The sequence below is a fragment of the Poeciliopsis prolifica genome, unplaced genomic scaffold, assembly GCF_027474105.1.
Source record: "Poeciliopsis prolifica strain line A6 unplaced genomic scaffold, Auburn_PproV2 SCAFFOLD002, whole genome shotgun sequence".
NCBI classification, from domain to species: Eukaryota; Metazoa; Chordata; class Actinopteri; order Cyprinodontiformes; family Poeciliidae; genus Poeciliopsis; species Poeciliopsis prolifica.
This window is the reverse complement of record NW_026562377.1, coordinates 9,322,741-9,342,569: the sequence shown is the minus strand read 5'-3', so window position 1 is coordinate 9,342,569 and position 19,829 is coordinate 9,322,741. Positions and strand designations below refer to the sequence as shown.

The 19,829-nt window shown below is 39.5% G+C and overlaps 3 protein-coding genes across 6 annotated transcripts; 1 reads left to right on the top strand and 2 right to left on the bottom strand.

Moving 5' to 3' along the window:
- Positions 1 to 1,162: 1,162 nt before the first annotated feature.
- Positions 1,163 to 9,442, bottom strand: naprt (nicotinate phosphoribosyltransferase). 3 transcript variants are annotated; one of them, XM_055048971.1, is made up of 14 exons: positions 8,945 to 9,343; positions 7,872 to 7,999; positions 7,713 to 7,795; positions 6,721 to 6,851; positions 6,537 to 6,652; positions 5,890 to 6,086; positions 5,240 to 5,380; positions 5,068 to 5,152; positions 4,908 to 4,988; positions 4,729 to 4,831; positions 4,427 to 4,584; positions 3,381 to 3,488; positions 3,196 to 3,244; positions 1,163 to 1,273 (listed from the first exon to the last, which is right to left on the bottom strand). In XM_055048971.1, the coding sequence occupies exons 1-14, from the start codon at positions 9,270 to 9,272 to the stop codon at positions 1,188 to 1,190; spliced, it is 1,794 nt and encodes a 597-aa protein (XP_054904946.1). In that variant the 5' UTR covers positions 9,273 to 9,343; the 3' UTR covers positions 1,163 to 1,187. The 3 variants fall into 3 exon arrangements, with proteins under 3 accessions (XP_054904946.1, XP_054904954.1, XP_054904937.1); XM_055048979.1 differs by having other exon boundaries at positions 1,163 to 1,270; XM_055048962.1 differs by lacking the exon at positions 1,163 to 1,273 and having other exon boundaries at positions 2,655 to 3,244; positions 8,945 to 9,442.
- A 797-nt stretch (positions 9,443 to 10,239) lies between these two features.
- cunh8orf82 (chromosome unknown C8orf82 homolog) lies at positions 10,240 to 14,228 on the bottom strand. 2 transcript variants are annotated; one of them, XM_055048054.1, is made up of 4 exons: positions 14,194 to 14,228; positions 12,638 to 12,825; positions 12,505 to 12,553; positions 10,240 to 11,028 (listed from the first exon to the last, which is right to left on the bottom strand). In XM_055048054.1, the coding sequence occupies exons 2-4, from the start codon at positions 12,800 to 12,802 to the stop codon at positions 10,550 to 10,552; spliced, it is 693 nt and encodes a 230-aa protein (XP_054904029.1). In that variant the 5' UTR covers positions 12,803 to 12,825; positions 14,194 to 14,228; the 3' UTR covers positions 10,240 to 10,549. The 2 variants fall into 2 exon arrangements, with proteins under 2 accessions (XP_054904029.1, XP_054904024.1); XM_055048049.1 differs by lacking the exon at positions 14,194 to 14,228 and adding an exon at positions 12,960 to 12,984.
- A 63-nt stretch (positions 14,229 to 14,291) lies between these two features.
- On the top strand, positions 14,292 to 19,770 carry si:ch211-191a24.4 (uncharacterized protein LOC100150331 homolog). The gene is made up of 4 exons (XM_055048037.1): positions 14,292 to 14,446; positions 16,180 to 16,273; positions 17,599 to 17,693; positions 18,320 to 19,770. The coding sequence occupies exons 2-4, from the start codon at positions 16,182 to 16,184 to the stop codon at positions 18,976 to 18,978; spliced, it is 846 nt and encodes a 281-aa protein (XP_054904012.1). The 5' UTR covers positions 14,292 to 14,446; positions 16,180 to 16,181; the 3' UTR covers positions 18,979 to 19,770.
- The last annotated feature ends 59 nt before the right edge of the window (positions 19,771 to 19,829 follow it).

Below are 19,829 nucleotides of genomic sequence, written 5' to 3'. Positions count from 1 at the left end.
TTTAACTTGCAATTTTTTAACAAATTCCGTAGCTTTCTAAATCTGCTCCTTAGTCGCATCTTTTCGGGCTTGCTACTGCCTCTTGTGGCGAGGGGGTGGTAGCACAACTAATACAATTACATCACTAAATCAGAAGAGCAGAGACTTTATTATTTTTATTTTAACCGTAAAAATAATTTATCAATAAAACAATTTTTGTATGAAGCTGAACTACGACTGATGCTGCTTATTTTCCACTATTTCAATATAGCAACACCACAACACTGGCGACAAGGATGTCTATTTCTGTGCCTTCACCTGCTCCATTCATGCCATACCAGGGGAACCATTTCCAACATGGCTAAAAGTGTTCGACAACTACATGTTTGGTGGTAGCTGCATGCCCGGGGTACAGGGGGCCAAAGGCTTTTCTACACGTTTGCTACTGCTATTGCTGCCTTCAAATAACATTTTGTGCCGTAGCTGAACGTCATTGGTGAACGACACAAGTTTCGAGAACGAGCAGAGACCGGATGGTAAACCAGTTCTTATCTTCTTTACGGGAGTTGGCTGCTACATGTGATTTTGGGAACAGGGAAGACCAAACACTACGTGATCAGCTGATCGAGAGTGTTGCTAATAGCCTACTCGCATAAGAGAAAGATTATCACTTGAACCGGACTTAACACTTGCTAAAGCTACGACATCGGCGTTGCAATTTGGAAGTTCATAAACAGATGCTGACGTCCTTTCTGGTGCTACTGCTGCTCGCGCTTCTGCTCCAGTTATCTCAGTTTAGAAACTTCTTGTAAACGGATGTTATTGTCTCAAAATGTGGGCTTGTATTATTTTGTTGTTGTTGTTGTTGCTCATCTATTCATTGTTTCGTTACTCCTCCTATATCTCCAGTGATTCAGCTGCAAAGTTGATCAGCTGAAGTGTGAAGAACTTTGTGTGGTCAGTACGACACAAAAAAGCACCATATAATTTCAGGTCGTTTACATATCTGATCAGTATATATCCATTATAATTTGACATTTACACAATGCATTTTTGCCCCTCTACCACAATTAGTTCATGTCTATTAAACCACTTTCTTCCACTACTGGTACTTAACTTTAAAATGGATGTCTCCCAGCATCTGCACAATTGTGAGAAGGCTGTAAAACAGCGCACATGTGAAGTGTGTGAGCGCCAACTGATCCATCTCAGGGGGACGAGTCGGTCATGGATGATATCATGTCCTCTCCATGTCTAATAGGCACCATATGTCCACTGGATGTATGTACTGCTGCTGGACAAGAAGGAGACCAATCAGGTTTGAAACAAACTTTCTTTATAAAGAGGAAGCAGGAAGGGTGGAGAGCCTATGTTGGAGTTAAGAGAGATGATGGACCTCCAATCTTGGAAGCCTGATTCAAAGACATGTGTAAAATTTCTATGAAAAGAGCACTGTTCTCACATTTAAAACACATTAAGTAACAGTATTGTTCTGCTACCACCAGAGGGCAACAAAGTCCTCAAACTGGAGGCAAGAGGGAGGACATGGGCAAGAGAAAACCTTTGAAGCTGCAACTTTCATTATTAGACAAAATAGAAACGTATTAAAATAAATAATACTGTCATGTCTACTTGACGTAAGCTTACAAACATGGTTCTAGAGTTTGGAGGTACTGATGCCAGACTTAATCAAAAGCCTCACATGGTCTCAATTTACGCTCCTCAGCAGATTTAGATTAATGGAGCTTTAAATGAAAGCGCTCAAATGTTTTGCTGTCTTGTATCCTTCAGTGGAGCTTTTTGAGGACACAGTTGATCTAAACAGTTGAAGACGTCTGGACCAAACTCATATCTTTGCAGAATCTTCAGGACAAATGTTTGAAAGTTTTTTCTAAAGATGTCATAAAAAACTACATCTCTCTGCCTCTCACTTTCTAAGTTGGTTCAGTTAGAAACAGAATTTGATGCAAACTCTGCAGAGACGGTTTAGATGACGCATGAAGTTATTTATGATGAACATAAACATACTGCGTTTAAACAACACTGGGTTGCATGGCAAGATGGCGCATGTAAGCTGCAAAACATTCCTCTGCATCACAACACTCCATCAGTTCGTCTTAATATTTTTTTCTTTTACCTTCTTTTCTATAAATTGTCAGCTTTTACTTTTGGGAAGGAAATACTTTTTCTTCCATTTCTAAAGTTGAAAGCACTTCTTTCATTTGAATAGAAACTGCTATGTTTACATAAGAATTTGAAGTGAAAAGGGTGTTGGACCGGTATTAATATTCAATGTTAACATGTAATATTCTAATCTTAAATGTTGTCTTTTCATTAGCTGTATGTGGAAAACTCATAATGACAAACAAGAGCTTGAATACATTTGTTTATTTTATATATATATATATATATATATATATATATATATTTTTTTTTTTTTCGCTTCTGTACTTAGTTACTAAAAAAATTTTTTTCAATAATGTTCAGACTTATTGAATATGACTTTACCCAATGCCACAAACACATTTAAGGCTATAAGTCTTTAAATTAGACTCAGGCTAATTTCATATGTGCTCTTAAGCTGCCTGTCTGATCTTTAAATTAACAGGTTGCCAGATTTTGCGTTAAAGTAGGTGGGAAGTGACATGATCAAAATTAAACAACAAACTGGTAGATGTGATAGATGCTCCATTTATTTTACATGTTCCTATCAAAATATTTAGAAACATTACAGCAGAAAGTCATGTATTGTATCAGCTCAGATTGCAGAACTGCTCCAGAGCAGATACACACTGCGTGTTGCAGGTAGCATGTCTTGTGCGCATGCATATCAATTCAGGACCACAAACGTTTTATACTGCAGTGAAAGTCACATGGTCCGCATTAATAATCCAAACAACGCTGCCACTAAAAAAATGAGAATGTTGACACCTGCAATATGAGCGTAACCCAAGTTACACCGCCCACTTTGTATTTACCAGATTTTTATAAAACATTGTAAAAGCTAGCAAAAACATATGTTGAATAACAAAATGATTTGTTTATTCCCACAAACCCTGACCCCCCTCTACTCTGTTCAGTCGAGCTTGAGATAATTAGTGCAAGAGACCAAAGTCAACTTCAGCTGGTGCACATTGGACTGCGAGGCACTTTGGAAACAAACAAACAAAAAACATCCTTAGTTGGCTAACAGAAAGTTGCTGTTGCTATTGCTACCTTTTTGGAGCTCTGTAACCAAGTTGTGGAGTTTTTCTGAGAGCGCCACCTAGTGGGAAAGAAAACCATCTGTTTAAAGTCCTTCGAATGAAGAAAGTATGGTGCAGTGTTTTTATTTGTCTGTTTAGTGAGATTGAGAAAATCTAAGTAGATTTACATCAGATGCAGACCAAATTTAAACTCACTGTGTAAGAGTCAGGCTCCTGCAGCCTCTTATGTCGAGGGTGCAGGGTTTGCAGGGAGCTCTGGACCTTTGCTCTAGTTTCTGCAGCACTGCACAGAGGCTCTCTGACCTAGAAAAAATGGACACAGTTTAAGTAAGACAGAAGTCCCTTCTCAGATTGGATTTGTAAGAAAAAAATAAAAATCTTGTTTTGTACTGATTAATAATGTCCAGAAGATGAAATACTGAATAACTTGAATATTAGGACAAGATGTTAGATGCCATTTCGGTTTTTGTATGCTCTGTTAGTTGAGAGTGTTAATGAAATGATAGTTATGTCAAAGTTCCTCAAGGAATTTCCTTTGTAGATTGTGACAAAAAACTCAAACTCTACATCTTGTAAGAAAATAAACAACAACAAAAAAACAATTGGATAACTAAGTCTCATTGTTTACAAAAAAAACCTGTTGTAATAACATGTTTGGTTTGCATGTGGAGATGATTTTCTAAACCCTGCAAAATATAAAACCAGGGTTGCACGATGGCTGAATCAATCAAATTTTATTTGTATAGCACATTTCAGCAGCAAGGCATTTCAAAGTGTTTTACATCTTAACAAAAAAACCCACAAAGTCCTAAAGGGGGGTGGGTGCGGTCTTGCCTTTGCATCAACAAAAGGTTTACTGGTTACACTCCTACTGTGTTATATGGAACAAAATACCTATTGGTATTTTTATTCTCACTCGCACTCACAATCACGCAGTTTACAACAGTGTTAACAGCCTTTCAACAAGCTTCCAGCACGAGGCTCCATACACTTCTTTCACGGAATTTCGAGGAGGGACTCCATCGTCCCTCACGGATTTTTGTGCAATTCTATGGTACCTGTTAGAGTCTGGAATTTACAGGGTTTCTGTTTCGCGCAATGACCCTCATTCACTCGCCGTTTTGAAGAGGACTGGGTGTGGCTTCAGAGGACACCTGAAACTTATCATCTTTTTACATTTTTGTTTTTTTAATTTTAAGTGTTTGGGAAAATATTTGTGAAACTTTGATGTAAAGACTAACCTGCCCTTTTAGGAAGACTTCCTTTCGCAGACAGGTCACCTGAGCCGGCGTGACTGAAACAGATGAGTTATCCCCCACTAGAGGATAACAGGTCAATGTACACCCAGCCTCAGGAGGAGGCTCGACCGTCAGACACAACAAGTCTAGGAAGGAATGACCTGCAAGTGGAAACAAACAGGAAGTCGTGTTTGTAGCAAGATCTGGAGCAGCACAAGGTTCCACAAAACAAAAATACAGAGCTGCATGTGAGCAGGGTGAGTATCCTTACAGGCGAAAAGTGGAGTAAACATTCTGAATCTCACCATCAGCATCTAACAGTCGATAGATGGCTTTCCTCCCTGCAACAGTGCTTTTCTTTGGGTCCTCGCTGATCTTCATCCTTGGTCTTCCTCTCACCTCCACCAGCTTGGAGCACAAACATAACACAAAGCTCAACAAGATGGCGTCATCAGAGCGTGGTCACCCAGGGCTGAGAAATTACCTTATAGACGCAGCCCAGAGACGGCTGTTTGGTGCAGGTGACCAGATGTGTTCCGACGCCAATCACGTCTATCTCATTCTCCTGAAGCAAAACATAAAAATAAAAAAATTCAGAAACTTTCTATAAAAGATGATGTTAATAATAATGATACTTCAGTTACCTTCTTGTTGAGTTCAGCCATGCTTTCCTCTGAGATGTTGTTAGTCCCTACGATGATCAGAGAGTTAAATGTTGACACGGAAAACCTGCAGATGAGAGAGAGGCAATAGATTCTCCAAAATAGCCAAGCCAAACTTCAGAAAACCTACACAAGTTTCATGCACCTGACTTACTGCTCGCTGCAGAGTCGAAACACCCGACGGACTTCAATGGACTGCCTGCAGAGGTCTCCGCTGTCCAGACGGACCCCCACAGGCTTGTAACCCAGTTCACACAACGCCAAGGCCACTGCACAGAAGTTCAACAGTCCACTACTACAACACATAAAAAGAAATACTTGATTAACCAGGTCTCATTAAATATTCTCAGACACGCAATCTGTTACTAGTGAATATCAATAAGGAAGGAGATGTTTTGGGTGGGTAATTAAAGAAGCTGGTAAAAAAATAAGGTTCCTTTTGGTATCAATATTTTTTTGCATTGAACTAAAAGGAACTGACAATATAAATATTCATATATAAATAATTGTCTTATATCATTTTCCACACTTATCCTAAATTGAAAAACTACTTTAGCATTTTAAACAAAACATTTTTATTGTGGAAATATTTAATACTTCTTCCCAGTTTGATTTTTTCCCATATTCTTGATTTTCCTGTGTAGGGACCCTGTTTGACTTGGGTTAATCAAATCCCCAAGGAAGAGACCTCTATAAGTCTTAGGTAAGTTTTTTGACAAATGAGTGAGTGAGGGGCTGAGGAAGTTGACGCGAAATCATCCAATAACAACAAAATAAAACCCAGATAAGAGTATCGGGAGTTACCATCCCACGCTGTAGCTGTCAATCACAGGCAGGAAGTTCTGAGGGTAGGCGATGGCATAGGAGAGGAAAGCTGACAGCTCGCCCTCACGGATTTTCCCAGGCTCTGCTCCCAGCAGCTCACAGACTCTCCTCAACCAGCCTTTAGTCAGAGAGATGACGTCGACTGGATCGGGGTCTCCGTTCGCTGTCACGAGTGTCTGAGTGGGAACAAATACAGCAACTTCACTAAACAGTCAGAGCTAAATTAGACCTCAAGATGCTAAGGAACTCTTTAAACAATATGTTACTCAAATTACTGAAAGCTCTTCTGACAGGTATCTGATTTAAGTGTTATGCCCCAAATTCTTTCTTTTTGATGTTGACAAAGTAGTTAAAAAAAAACTAGTTGTTTCTTTTTACTTAAAAGTTTCTAACTGTAACATGACAAGTTTTATGTGACTTCAAAAAGCGCTTCCAAGCTATAGCAATGTATTATTGTACTGATCGTGGTATCAACCAAGAATGTCAGACACTTGTCAAAGAATTTGTAAATTAAGGTACAAGCACAACATTATAACTCCTTCCATTTCAAAATGACTGTTTCAACAATCAGTCCTGATACTTTAAAGATAAAAACTGCTAACATGAAGCCACTGAGATGGTGTTACCTGTGGGCAGACCTCGTCCAAGGAGTTGAAGGAAGTGACATAAGAGTGTCCTATTGTCCCCGCCACAGGAATCCCAAACAGGAAACCAGCCTGAACGTTACTGGTGAGATCAAATCCTGGAAGACAGATTGCTGGTGAGTCTCTGGAGGTGTTGGTTTTGGAAGGACCAGGCTTGTCCACTCACCTCCGATGTGTGTGTATCGTGAGGCGGTTAGCCCTCCGTCTGGTCCTTGTGCCCGTCGGAGGCCCATCTCCAGCAGCCTCCTTTGGTGTCCAGCCGCCAGGCGGAAACGAGCTGCGTTACTGCAAACCAGACTGAGAGGACGAAAGAAATAGAGGATGGGAGATTGAAATCAGGGCAAATTCAAGGAAATTAATCAGGAAGCAGAGGCTAAATTATCCTGTGCATAAACTATTTGGGCAGAAAAATAAAAAAGTTAAACCTTCGTTTGCATATGTAAGTTAAACATTTTTTGTTATTCCGGCTTACTTCCTGCTTAATGATGGATTTCATAAAATAGAGTGCAGCAAATATTATGTTAAGATACTGAAGCAACATTTGAATTCATCAGAGGAAGCAAAAGCTTTTTGAATCAACAATGATCCTAATAGCTCACTTCCACTTAGCGGTACGCAGCAGGTCAAAAAAATTTGATCTGTTTCTATCATAAAAATTGTTTTTACAATCAAACCGTGCAGTACCATTTCTGAGCCCACAAGGTCAAAAGGACAGCAGCATGGTTAAAGTGCAGCTGTTAGCATCACACATCTCAGCCAGTTGACTAGTAGTGACACAGTTGTCGTTGCACTAACTGCATTTGGGTTTAATTCCCCCAGCTCAATGAGAGTCCAACTAGGAATGGAAACAGCTGAAAAAAGCTGGACCCTAAAGTAGTATATTAAACTGCACTAACCTGTGCCGTACCGCTTAGTGGAAATGAGGCACAAGTATTCCCCAAATTAGTTACCAAGCAAGGTAAATGTTTTGGATGGATGGATCTATGTCAATGTGTGTGTGTGTGTGTGTGTATGTATTTATGGATGGATGGATTTCAAAGACAAAACTAAAACAATGCCACTATTGACAAAGGCATAAATGTGAACATGAGGCTGGATGATTTTAGATGCAAGTAAAAGCAGTTCTTTTATTCGCTGACCTAAAGCTGAAGCTTTTACCTCGCGTAATTGACCAGACACAGTAAACTGGTCTCCAGCAGCTGAACCACAGCCAGTGGACCCTCCACCTCCATTAGAGGCACCTGTAGGTGTGAGAAACTTGTCAGTTTGTTATGTTTCCTCCACCCTGACAGCAGCAGTTACAAGGCAGAAACTCACCCTGGCGAACACCACCGAACCCTCCGGGAGGGAGCGTATCGTCACGGCTGAACAGTCGAGGCCTCGCAGAAAGTCGAAAAAGGCAGGATCAGTGTTGGGAGGCAGGACGGAGCTCAGGAACTGTACATCTGTATCCACAAAGACAGCTGGAGCTTGACCTGACCTTTCTATTATGAGTCATGTGCTCTAATATGCAACATGGATGACCTGTAAGGTCATAGAACTGAATCTAATGAGCAGCTAATCCAAATCAGCAGACATGATTTAAATAAATCTGTCAGCTGCTGTAGTAAACTATTATTGAAAAAAATTCATCCCCTTTGATTGTTTTCACACAAACATGAACTTCATTGCATTTAATTGGGATGTGATGTAATACACCAACACAACATAGTGCATGCATCATATTGCAAAGTCAAATTTCTTTGCTTGATGCAACATTTTTATAAGAGTTGAAGGTAACAGTTACTTTATGTGCTATAGAATGATAATATAATATATAACATAATATATAATATTTTAAGCACTCCTTTAAATCAAGCTAAAATCCTATTGCTTGGAGTTGGTTGTTATTCCAACTGTTCATTATTTTTTCCTTATTTTGCCACTAAAATATAAATATTTTTAATCATGCAAAATACTTTGAATTGTCTTGTTATTAAAATGAGCTTTACAAATTAAGGTATTACAGTTTAATTCATTTTTTAAAAGCCTCCATCAGTAGCTTTCATGCACGCAGTATAATCTGTCTCTTTAGGGTACAGATTACTTCATCCACTGTTTGTGTCCTGTTTCTGCATGCTGGCCTCTTAATCTGTGCAACACACAGAGCAGTCTGTAGATTCTTCTTGGTGCTCGAGTTAAAGGTCCAAATCTGCAGAAATGCTACTTTGGAGTTCACGTTTTCTCACGCTGGGTGAGTTGCACAACCATCTCTGTGTGTGTTAACAAAGCGTCAAAGAAAAGACAAGAAAAGCCCCACTTCCTGATCCGTAACCAGAATGTAGCTGGTTCGGTGGGGTTGTTAAGGTTTAAGATGTCAACAATAGAAGGTAAAAAGGCTGAACCCTCACCTTGATCTGTGAGGCGAAAGCTCCGCAGGAACAGCAGGCAGTCATTCAGCCCAGCGAACAGCGAGAATCCGCCGCCGAACGGGTTGTCCCTGAAGAACATCTCGAACACGGCGGGCTCCTGGTGCCGGCCAGCCCGCCAGTACGCATAGGCCATAGTAAACTGGTACAGGTCGGTGAGCAGAGGCGGGACCCGCTCCCGGACCGAGCGCTCCATGAGCCCGCATGTGTCTGTGGACGGAGATGTCATGTTCCCCAGGCAGAGACTGAGCAAAGGACCCTTCCTTGTCTCTTGGATCTCTGGAACTTGCAGTTCCACAAACATCCACATGAGTCCAGCACCAACTGGTGAGGAACAGTTCTCCCTGTAAAAACACCAGATGCTGCACAGCTTGCTTTGGCATCAAGTTTGATAAATCCAAAAGCTTGTGGCGCAGGACGCCCGACTGAAATGTGCATTTAAAATAGAATAAACAAGGGCGAACCTCTCATAACACTCAAAAATATCCTTAATTATAATGTTCAGGTCTTTTTTTGATCAACTGGTTTCTGAAGGTCTTCCAGAGTTTTTGTTGTTGTTCTTTAGTACAGCTAACAATGACTTATGAATTCTTCAAACATGAATAATTTCTAAATCCCAAAGACGCTTTTAACACATCTTATTTAAAAAAAACTGTTTTAGGTATTCAGTCCTATAGGCTCTCAAGAACTAGCAGTCTGTTAAAGACATAAGTGGTTCAAAAGATAACAGATTTTAAAGAACCACCAATGAAAACTTCCAGTAGATGATATTCTAAACTATCCATTAGGTCCTGGATTAGGATGTCATTTGCTATTCATGTAATCACATAGTGCAAGCATCTGGAAAGACGTACGATTGGCATGTAGACTGAATATTTGAAGTATAACATTGTAACGCTTGTGGTGCATTCAATGGAGGAAACGGCAGACTCATCAGGACGGCCAAAAGCTCACAACCACACTGGTACTTGGAATTCCAGTGTTGTCCTTCACCAACCTTACAAAGCCCGGTTGAACGGCTGCTATATTATCAAACCTCAAAATGTTACAACCCACAACATTACTAAAGTTAGTGAACTAACATCATAGACATTAATCAGGTTGACATGTCCGTCTCAGTCCATATGTCGATCTGTAGCACGTTTCACTCTCTACAGAGAAGCAGTGGCACTTATTGTGACATCATTAGCAATACCAGAATTATTTTGTTCATATAAGTAATTAAATTTAACAGTAATTAATATATTACTTGAATCTTCTTTTGTTATGCTCTACACTTCAGTTCACGCCACCTTTATTTGGCAACTTTTTCAACATTTAGCAGTAATTTTGTTATTTTACAACAATGTGAGGACATAAAATAAGCAAAACAAAAGAGAAAATACAACCTTCATTTTTCAAATTGCCCCTTGGGGATTTGTTGTTATTGATTAAGACCAAACTCAAAGCGGAACAATGCAACACGAGATGCAATCTTATCACTGTACTGTTCTCTCACATGAATACACAGAGCTGAACTACAGCAGCAGCTTTTAGCTTGCCAGAGATGAAAACGGATACTTTAGATTTTATTAACAGTTTTGAAGATCATCTCAGCTTCCCCTGCTGTCCACTGCCATCTTCTATTGCTGGGAAGCATCCTGCCAGCTCATTGGTCAGTCTGTGCTTCTGTCCTTTCCACAGAAAGTGTGTGGGCTGTCCCGACTGGCCACTCTCTGGTGGATAAACAAAGCTGGGACTGAGCTCTATGGCCAGGGACGACCTGACCAGTCCGACCCCGCCTGAGCGCTCTAGTCCAGGATGATAAACCCGACCGCTGACTGGATGCATGTACAGCGCCTCTGGTTGGAAAGGAACAGAGAGCTTCTCTGCGCCGCCACAATACGAGAGCAGCTCCTGGTCTCCTGCTGGGTTGGGCAACAGGTGCGTGAAAACCACCGGCTTGTCGTCACAGCGCAGGAAGTTCCTCTCTCTACCGCACAGAGACAGGAAAGGAAAATTGTCCTCGTAACGCCCGCTCTGATTTATCCGCAGGCGACTGAAGAAGAAAACCAAGAACTGTTTATCTGGAAAAATGAGACAAATGCATCAGCTGCTAAAAATCTGAACAAAAATGGTATTTAAAGCGATAGCAGAGAGCTTAGTGTTAAACTGTGCTTAAATCAAATAAAATTGCACTAAAAGATTTTCTTCAGAACACTTCATGGAGACCAGTTCAAAAGGTGCTGGTAGTTTGCAGTTTTGCTGTCTTAAACCATTTCTGAAAAAATGAGCTGCCTGAAAGAGGCTTCCACATTTAAACTTGATGCCATTTCATATACATATTCACGTTTTATTTTTGTGCCCACTTTGATAAACAATTATCTAATAGGCTTCATACTATCTGCTCATAGTGTATTTGAATAAAATCTGGTTATCCCAGTATAAGTATTCACCAACAATCGGGCACCCAGAGCAATCTTGTTGTAATCGAGAGTCACTGGACCTATAGAGGATCATATAGAAACTCTGGGCCTGGAATTGTGAGAGCCAATCTAACAAATTTCAAATACACCAGAAACACCCTTACATTAAGATATTTAAAATACTCTTAAATCTCTTGCACGGTCAAAAGTAAATAAATCAACCCTGTAGTGTCTCAGGAGGGTATCATCACTGTAAAACAGATGCCTAACATATAATGCATTTCAAAAATTATATTCCCTATGCAGAATTATGCAAGGTTTTCAAATAATACGACTTAAGCATTTTACTCACGTGACATCAGGACAGATGACTGGGTTTATAAGATCTACCTCTAGGGGGAAGTAATCTTCAAGATAAATCACTCAGAATTGATACAGAAAACCTGCTACTACAGAGCAAGTATTAATTTAGATTTTATTAATTCACAATAAAAAAAATTAGATCTCCCTGTTGTTTATTGTCTGATTGCTTTTAATTCTGACATATCTGTTCTGTTATCTGCCACTGAGACTGCAGAGAAACATGCTGTAATCTGGTGGACCAAATATTTATTCTCTGAGATCAAAGTTTTCTGTAAAGGATTCTACATAAACAAATAAAGAAAGGTAAATTTGAGTAGACTAGGGCAAAACGGTACCTGGGGACCATTTTGCAAAAACATTTAGTGGCAAATAAACTATTCCATTTATTCAGAATAACTGTCACTGGCTGCAAACTGTAGAAAGTTTTGAGTCTGAACATAATGTCTAATTATGTTTCACATTAATGGACATATAATATTTATGACGTTGACATTGGTTTCACTGTTATTTGGGATATATTTAACCACACACACACGCCTTACTCCGGGAAAACAACTAAAGCATCACTGCATTCATATATTTACCTTTAAAAGATCCCCAGACAAAAAAAAAGGAAAAAAACATAACATATTTAAACATCACTTTCTTAGCAGACAAAATAAAACATGCAGTCATATTAATGGAGCACTGAGTGATACTGGTAAACACTCCAAATATTTCCACAGTTTAGCCCATCCCTCTGCTTTAGAGATACTTAAAATAAGAAGCTCAAACCTTTAAAGCAGGTGACAAAGTTCTTCACTTTAGTGTCATCGAGAAAAAGCTGCAGACGTCACAGAAAACATAGTAAACAACTGGAATACAGTTTGTTTGAAACGTGTTGTTTTTGGCTAAGATAGATGCTCACCTGTCCTTGATGGTCGATGTAGTAGAAATACTCCCTGATGCGGGGTTCGGGACTCTGGCCCTGGATGTATGAAACGGTGCTTCTGCAGGTCATGAAGCCGCCAGGCGGACAACGAAGATCGGTCAGAGTTCTGCAGCTTCGCGCCGCTAACCGAAGGAATGTCATGACCGTTTTGACAGGCAAATGTCCTGGGTTAAAAAGCGGAAAATTTAAGACACACCATTCAAATGACGACTGGTTTGTTTTTCTCTTCAGGGAAGGTTATAACGCTAAACTTGTGTCCTCATGTTTTTGTTTATAGAAGAGTTCACGTATAGCTCACCGGAAGTGCTCATGTTTTGTGTCGCTGCCCCCTGCTGGACAAATTACTTTATAGCTTTCAGTAATACCAGCTGCCCTCTACAGGAAGGAGTGTTTACTGCAGTCAAAATCCGCGGATGAATGATAGGTCATAATTAATATAAACATGAAATGGTATTAAATACATAACATGTCAAATGTCTTTTTTTTTAGTTTTTCTAAATTGAAACAAACACTAACATTATTTAAATCAAACAACAAAAACGTTTAGACAGATAGTTAACTTCAGCGTTGTTTAGTTTATTTTGAAGAGTTTGTTTTTTCCTGCCCCCCCAGTTATTTTTAAGGGTTTTTTTTCTTGTTGGATGATTTGTGAATCCTAGCTGTACCGGCTGTACAGAACCTAATATATATGCGCCAGAGCTATTCAGGTTTTTAAAAGGATTTTCTACATTTAGCCTTTATTATCATATTTTCTTGACTCTTGTATTACCCATAAAACTTTGGTTGTAAGCATTTCTTTTAAATGTAAACTTTGATGTAGAGATTATGTCGGGGACATATTTTTTCTTGGTCCCCTAGTCCCACTTAAAGGAACTTTTTTTTTAGCACTCAAAGACATTTCTGAGACATCAAAGCCAGCATAAGCAGATTTATGCTGGCTTTGAAATTGATTTCTGACAGCTTCACAATCACTTTCTGCATAAGGCTTGGGTGTCATCATGCCTGGTCCAAACAGGCAAGATAAAACCCCTTGAAAAAGTCAAATTCAGAACTTAAGGTGAAATATGTCAAAAGTCACTCGTCCACCATAGAACTAAAGAAACTTTTCCAGCTCAACCCTTACGCCTTTTGTGATGTCACCAACTAAAACAGAGGATAATTAGGTGTTTCATGTGCTTTTTAAAATTCTGCAGTTGAAATCCATTCCTAATGTGGTTTTATTTTCAGTCTACACTGACAAATAAATGAATAAATAAATAAATACACCAGTGCATAGTATGGTGGTGTGAAAAAGCAGAGAATGGCTCTTTAGGGAGATTTCAATCACATAAACAACAAGATGGCTGAGACTCTGAGAGACAGTGCTGCTGCTGTTAAAAGGTCAACTCCTCCTTGAATCAGGGGAAGACAGAGGCTTCTTTGGCTTCTCAATCAGGACTGACAACACCAAACAAAGCGGCTGATTGAATAAATGTTCAGAACTTCCTCCAGAAGGCTCTCAGTCTGTGGCTAAAGCTCCAGCAGAAACCAACCTGATCACCTGCAGACCTTCCTCCTCCTCCTCCTCCTCCTCCTCCTCCTCCTCCTCCTCCTCCTCCTCCTCCTCCTCCTCCTCCTCCTCCTCCTCCTCCTCCTCCTCCTCCTCCTCCTCCTCCTCCTCTTCCTCCTCCTCCTCCTCCTCTTCCAGGTTAGGGTGGAGCTGTCTCTGCGTGAAACTCTCACAACACAGCAGGTGTCAGAAACGGCAGCAAAGTTGGATTAAAAACGGAATCTGTCGACCTCACAGTAAGTTAAAATTCAATAAGTCGAAGTTGTTCCGAACGGGTCGCTAAACTTTTGAAGCTAACGCCAAAAAATATCGTAAACAAACGCAAAAGGCTACTAAATTGTAGAAATGAAAAGTGTGTTTAGTTTACGACTGCGAGATTGGTTTCGGGTGTTGTATGTCGTCACTGGTCGTCTCTTAAATAATTGGGCTTTTTGCCTTTTTAACGTTTAAACTTGACACTGAAGTTAGCTTCCGATTCGGTGCTATTCCTGTACTTTCAGATGTTTTTAATCTCGGTATTAGACTAAAGGCTCGATACGTCACAAAGTGTTCTCTTGTTCTTATATTAAAGCAGAAATATTCAGTCTAGGTTTGACTAGTCACATTTTGAAATTAACTGCGTCTCAGATAATCCTAGTAAAACAATGATTTTGTTTTCATTTAAATAAAAAAAAATAATTACATTAAAATAAATCACTTTAAAAAAATGTGTGTGTATATATATATATATATATATATATATATTTATATATTTTTTTTCTATTAGGACCTTGTCTAAAATGGTTTTAATGTCCAAATTAAGTGTTGCTATTTCTTTCTCTTTTTGAAAATTACAAATAAATGAAAGGCTGCTGGCCGAACTGATGGCAATGATATTCTGTATGCATGCAAACTAAGTTGATTGTCCAAAACTTGAAAGTTGCAGGATAAATAAATCGTTTTTTTTTTTGTTTTTTTTTTATCCCGTTTGAGAAAACAAAAATCAACTTTTGAGGGTTTTCCATGGTTTCTCCCACTCATGTTAAAAAACACGCCAAAGGCCCAACCCAGTTAGGGCTGACCCCATTTCTTGTAGAAATTGTCCCACAATTCTGCCTGGCTGACTTACAAAAACAAACTAATAATTCTAATAAATTATAGTTGTCACTGTCATTATAATTAAACTTTGTAAAGTAAGTCAAAAATACATGGCAACCCAAAAAAAGTACATTTATCGAAATAAATAGCCCCGAGTTTAATTTGTCCTTCTAAAATATCATGAGTGAGTACGTTTTAAATGGCTAGAGACCGACGCCTGCCCTGATGAGACCGTCCTCAAATAAACTGGCAAAGAAGATGGATGGTTTGTTTTTCTCTTCAGGGAAGAGAAAAATGTTTTCACAAAGCACAACTATGTGACACATTTCTTTTTTGTTTGTGTTTGTATTTTTACTAACATAATTAAGGTTTCACAAAACACAAAGTACATTTTAAAGATTAAATTAGTCTTCAATAATTTAGTCCAGATGTGATCAGCCTTAAGTTCCAACGTTTTTCAAGTAGACCCACTATAAAGTCATCCTAATGCCTGAAAAAGCATTGATTGTCCAGTTTATAACTAAAGTGAAATATTCACATATTTGGTGTAGGATTTATAAAGAGTGTCGAATAATCAGTCAAGGTCAGATCGTTCTAAGTGTTTTGCATTTTGAAGTGAAACTGTTTAAAACTCGTGAAGATTCTTTAAAAGAGAGGAAATATTTATTTTTGTAGTCCAAAGCAAGAGCTACGAATCAGATGCGAGCTTCAGCGAGTTTTACGTCAACCTGAGTTATTTCCATCAACGGCTGAGGAAACTTTTGAATTTAAGTGATTAAAAAACGAAGAGAATTTTCTAGAGCGCATTTAACATAAAAATGTCACCTTTACAAGTAGTAGAATAATTCCCTCGTCATTTAAAGGTCATTTCCGTGTAATTTACGCTCGACAGGTATGAGTCAACCGCCCCGTTCCGACCGGGAACACCGGGCCAGGAACGGAGAGCAGCGGCGGCCCCGGGACAACAGGAAGTCCACTCCGGACAGGTGAGACGGTAGCACTGCTAGGAACAACTCTCTCTCCGGGCTTGGTTTTTAACAACTTTTGTCTTTACGGGATCTTATGAAGTCAATACTTTTGTAACTATTTGGACTTAATTTTATGTTTAGGTTTTTGGGTCAAATCTTTAAAATGACTGTCATTCCCTGATACTGACTAAATGTACTTTCGAATTTGGGAAAAGCTACCAAAAATGTTCTTTCTTGCCAGATTTTATGGTATTTAACAAATAGACATAATTTTGGAACTTCTAACTAAGTTAAACCAGACAGTGATAAAATCAGGTGAGCCATTTTATTTAGTGTTTAAAAATCTGGTTTCAACTGTATGTTGAAGTAATCATGTCCTTAATTTCAACATGATAAAAACAAATACTGATGTGTTTGACCATTTGTGCTTTGCTTGCCCAATATTACACAGGTCCTATGGGGCTGCATGATTTTAATAATGACTACACATTTTTCATCTGTTACCTTTATTTTATGGCTTATTTAAGTAGCTATTTAAGAATGGCTATTTCTTAAATGCTCTAGTCTACAGAATGTGAAGCTTAATAAGGAACAAGTTGTGTAGATAGTACTGGTTTATCTCATTTTAAACATCCATGTGAAATGAATCCTACAATCACACAAGCAGCAAAACTGATTTAATTAGCTTTTAAGTATTCAGTGTCTTTACTGTATGGTGTGAAGTAATTTCTCTTGGGGTCCTGAAGGAGCTACAAAACATCACTTATACCAATTCAAATTAGCAAATATTTATTTTTATTTAATTATGAAAAATTATTTATGTATTTTTTTGTCAGATGATCTAACATGACCTTGAACTGTTGTAGATTGTTGCAACAGTTCAAGTATGTTGGTAATGTTTTTCAGGAAAACACGTCTTATTTTGTCAAACAATAGTGGGTTTTATTTTTTTTTATTATCAAATGACAGAAATAATTTTAATGTTTTGCTCAACATAGTCTAAACAGAAGATTGATATTTCCTTAAGGACAGGTTTTACTTCAGCAAAGAGGAGCTGCCTAAAAGAATCTTGTCATGTTTAATTTGCTGTGATCTTCAAATCTGATGACACATTAGCTTGTGCTGGTAATCTGGTGTAGAGCAGCAACTGTTGGACATTTATGTTTGATCTGCATTGTCCCTTTCTAAACAAAGTGTATTGGTATTATTGTCTTGATCCAGAACTATATGGTGTTCCCAATGAATTAAAACAAGAAAATGCTTGTATTCACCCAGACAAACTGTATGGGAAAGTAATTAATGTTATATATGTGTTCCAACTCCTTTACTGCCCCCCATTATAGCTCCCGTGAATTTGAGCCTCCCTCCAGGTATTCGAGGGACGTTCCCCGGATGGAGCACCAGGCCTCCAAATGTACCAACATCTGTTCCCGGAGAGGTATGCAGACTCTCAGAAGAAATATGTAGGTCAAATAAACCAAAAGCTGCTGTGAAGGCAGCTGCAGCGGAAGATTCACCAAGCTTCAGTATTTCATGCTGTGAAGACCGGTCCGACCGGTTTGCTGCTGGGCTCTGTTCTGAGTTTCAGCAGACAAAGGTTGTTGCTAATTCTAGGAAGAAGCCAAGCTACTCTGAGACTTTGAGAGGCTTTTTCTCCCCCCCAAACTGATTTACAATGCTGTGAGAGGTTTTTTCTTCCTTTTTGTTATGAAGCCAATTGTATTAACAAAATACAATAAACACAAGTTGTTTTTCAAGTTACAACTTTGTGAAGTTGTAACAAGTATCCAGACTAACTCTTAAACCCGAGAAGTGGTTATACCAACCTTAGCAGCAACAAGCACATTAGAAAAATTTTACCCATTTTTCTTTGCATAACTGTTCTAAATTCAGCCACATTGGCAGGTTTCCAGCCTGTTTAAGGTCATATCTTAGTTTTTTATTCAACTTTAAGTCCAGACTTTGACAAAGCCACTTTAATTTGGCAACCCAGAGGTGTTTCTTTAATTGTTTTTACTTTTAACGATGGAACCACTTCACCTTCATCTTTCTCGTCCTGGCCAGGCATTGTGCTGATCTGCTCCGTCCTAACCAACGCCCTCGTCCTGATCTGTGTGGTTGCGGCCCAGTTGGTGATGTCGGGCTTGTCGTCGATGGGTGGCATGGGCGGCATCAGCATCAACAGCAACTTCAACATTCAGGGGACCGAGCTGCAGCAGCTGCGAGATCTGGACATGCAGTACAGCCAGATGAGGGCGCCCGGTATCTACGGCGGCATCGCCTTCAGCCTGACCTTCGGGGTCGTCTCACTGCTGTTCGTGGTCGCCGGGAACAAACCCGCCCACCACATGAATCCGAAGCTGCTGGTGGGGGCGTTGGTGTTCCAGGCAGTGGGCGCTGTGGGCTACGTGGTCGCCGTGGGCCTCTACCTGCACTTTGTCATGCAGGTCAACTCCACAGACGTGTGCAAGCAGCGACAGAGACTATACTCGCGGAACGGCTACACCTGGATGAACTGTGACGTGAGCGGGGCTGACGCAGCAGTGGCGCTGTTCGGGCTGATCACCGCCATTCTGTACACCGCCGGGACCGTGCTCACGGTCCAGACAATCAGGGGAGTGAAGCACTACCAGCAGGAGAAGAAGAGGCGGCATGCAGAGAAACAAGAGGACCGGGGGAACCACCACAGGGCCCCTTTGAGGGCAGACACAACATCAGTGTGAGGCTGAAGGTGTTCAACCAGCTGGGTTCAGATCGGAGCCGATCGAGAGAGGAGGACCGATTTATAACGAGATCTGAAACTGATTACCAAAAATCATGACTCCTGACATGAATGTGTTCACAGTGAGATGACGTAGTTCAACATCTGGCAGAAACTGATGAGTCACACATCATTGACATTCAACCCAACACTGATCATAGTTGCAACTGACTCCTTTTTCTGATTGGAAAATCCAGTCGTTCAGGACAAGTGTCTAATATTAAGATTATTGACACCATCAGTTTTCAGCTTATTTAACTTCATAGAATCAGCTGCAGAATTACTTCCTGTTTTTTATACCAATCACTATAAAGGAAGTATGCATGTTACGTAAAGTCTTGGAGCCATGTGATTTACAACAAATACAAAGAACAAGCAGGAATCAATCGTGAAGCAAAATAGGATGTTAACTTTAACTGCTTGTTTTTCACCTATTGCCACTTTTAACTTTCAGATTTTTTATAAAACCCAGGAAATACTGTAGATAAGTTTTTATATTCTGTAAATACTTCTAGTAATTGTAAAACATGTTCCTCGCGTTTATGGTGTACATGTTTGTTTCTCAGTGCTTGAAATTCTTGCAGTTGTGATGTTTGACTTTTTTTTTTAATCACTTTGACCAAATAATGAGCTCAAGAATCACTGGACTTGTTTTTAATGTGGTGGCAGTTATAGAATTTGTTTTTAATTACAAATTTATTCTTTTGTGTTTCTCTAAACTATCAAGTGAAATTAAAATTGATGTGATTAAAGACTTGTGATGTTTGCTGCAATCCTTGGTCCTGTAGGGGGCGTCATGACTACCACAAACAG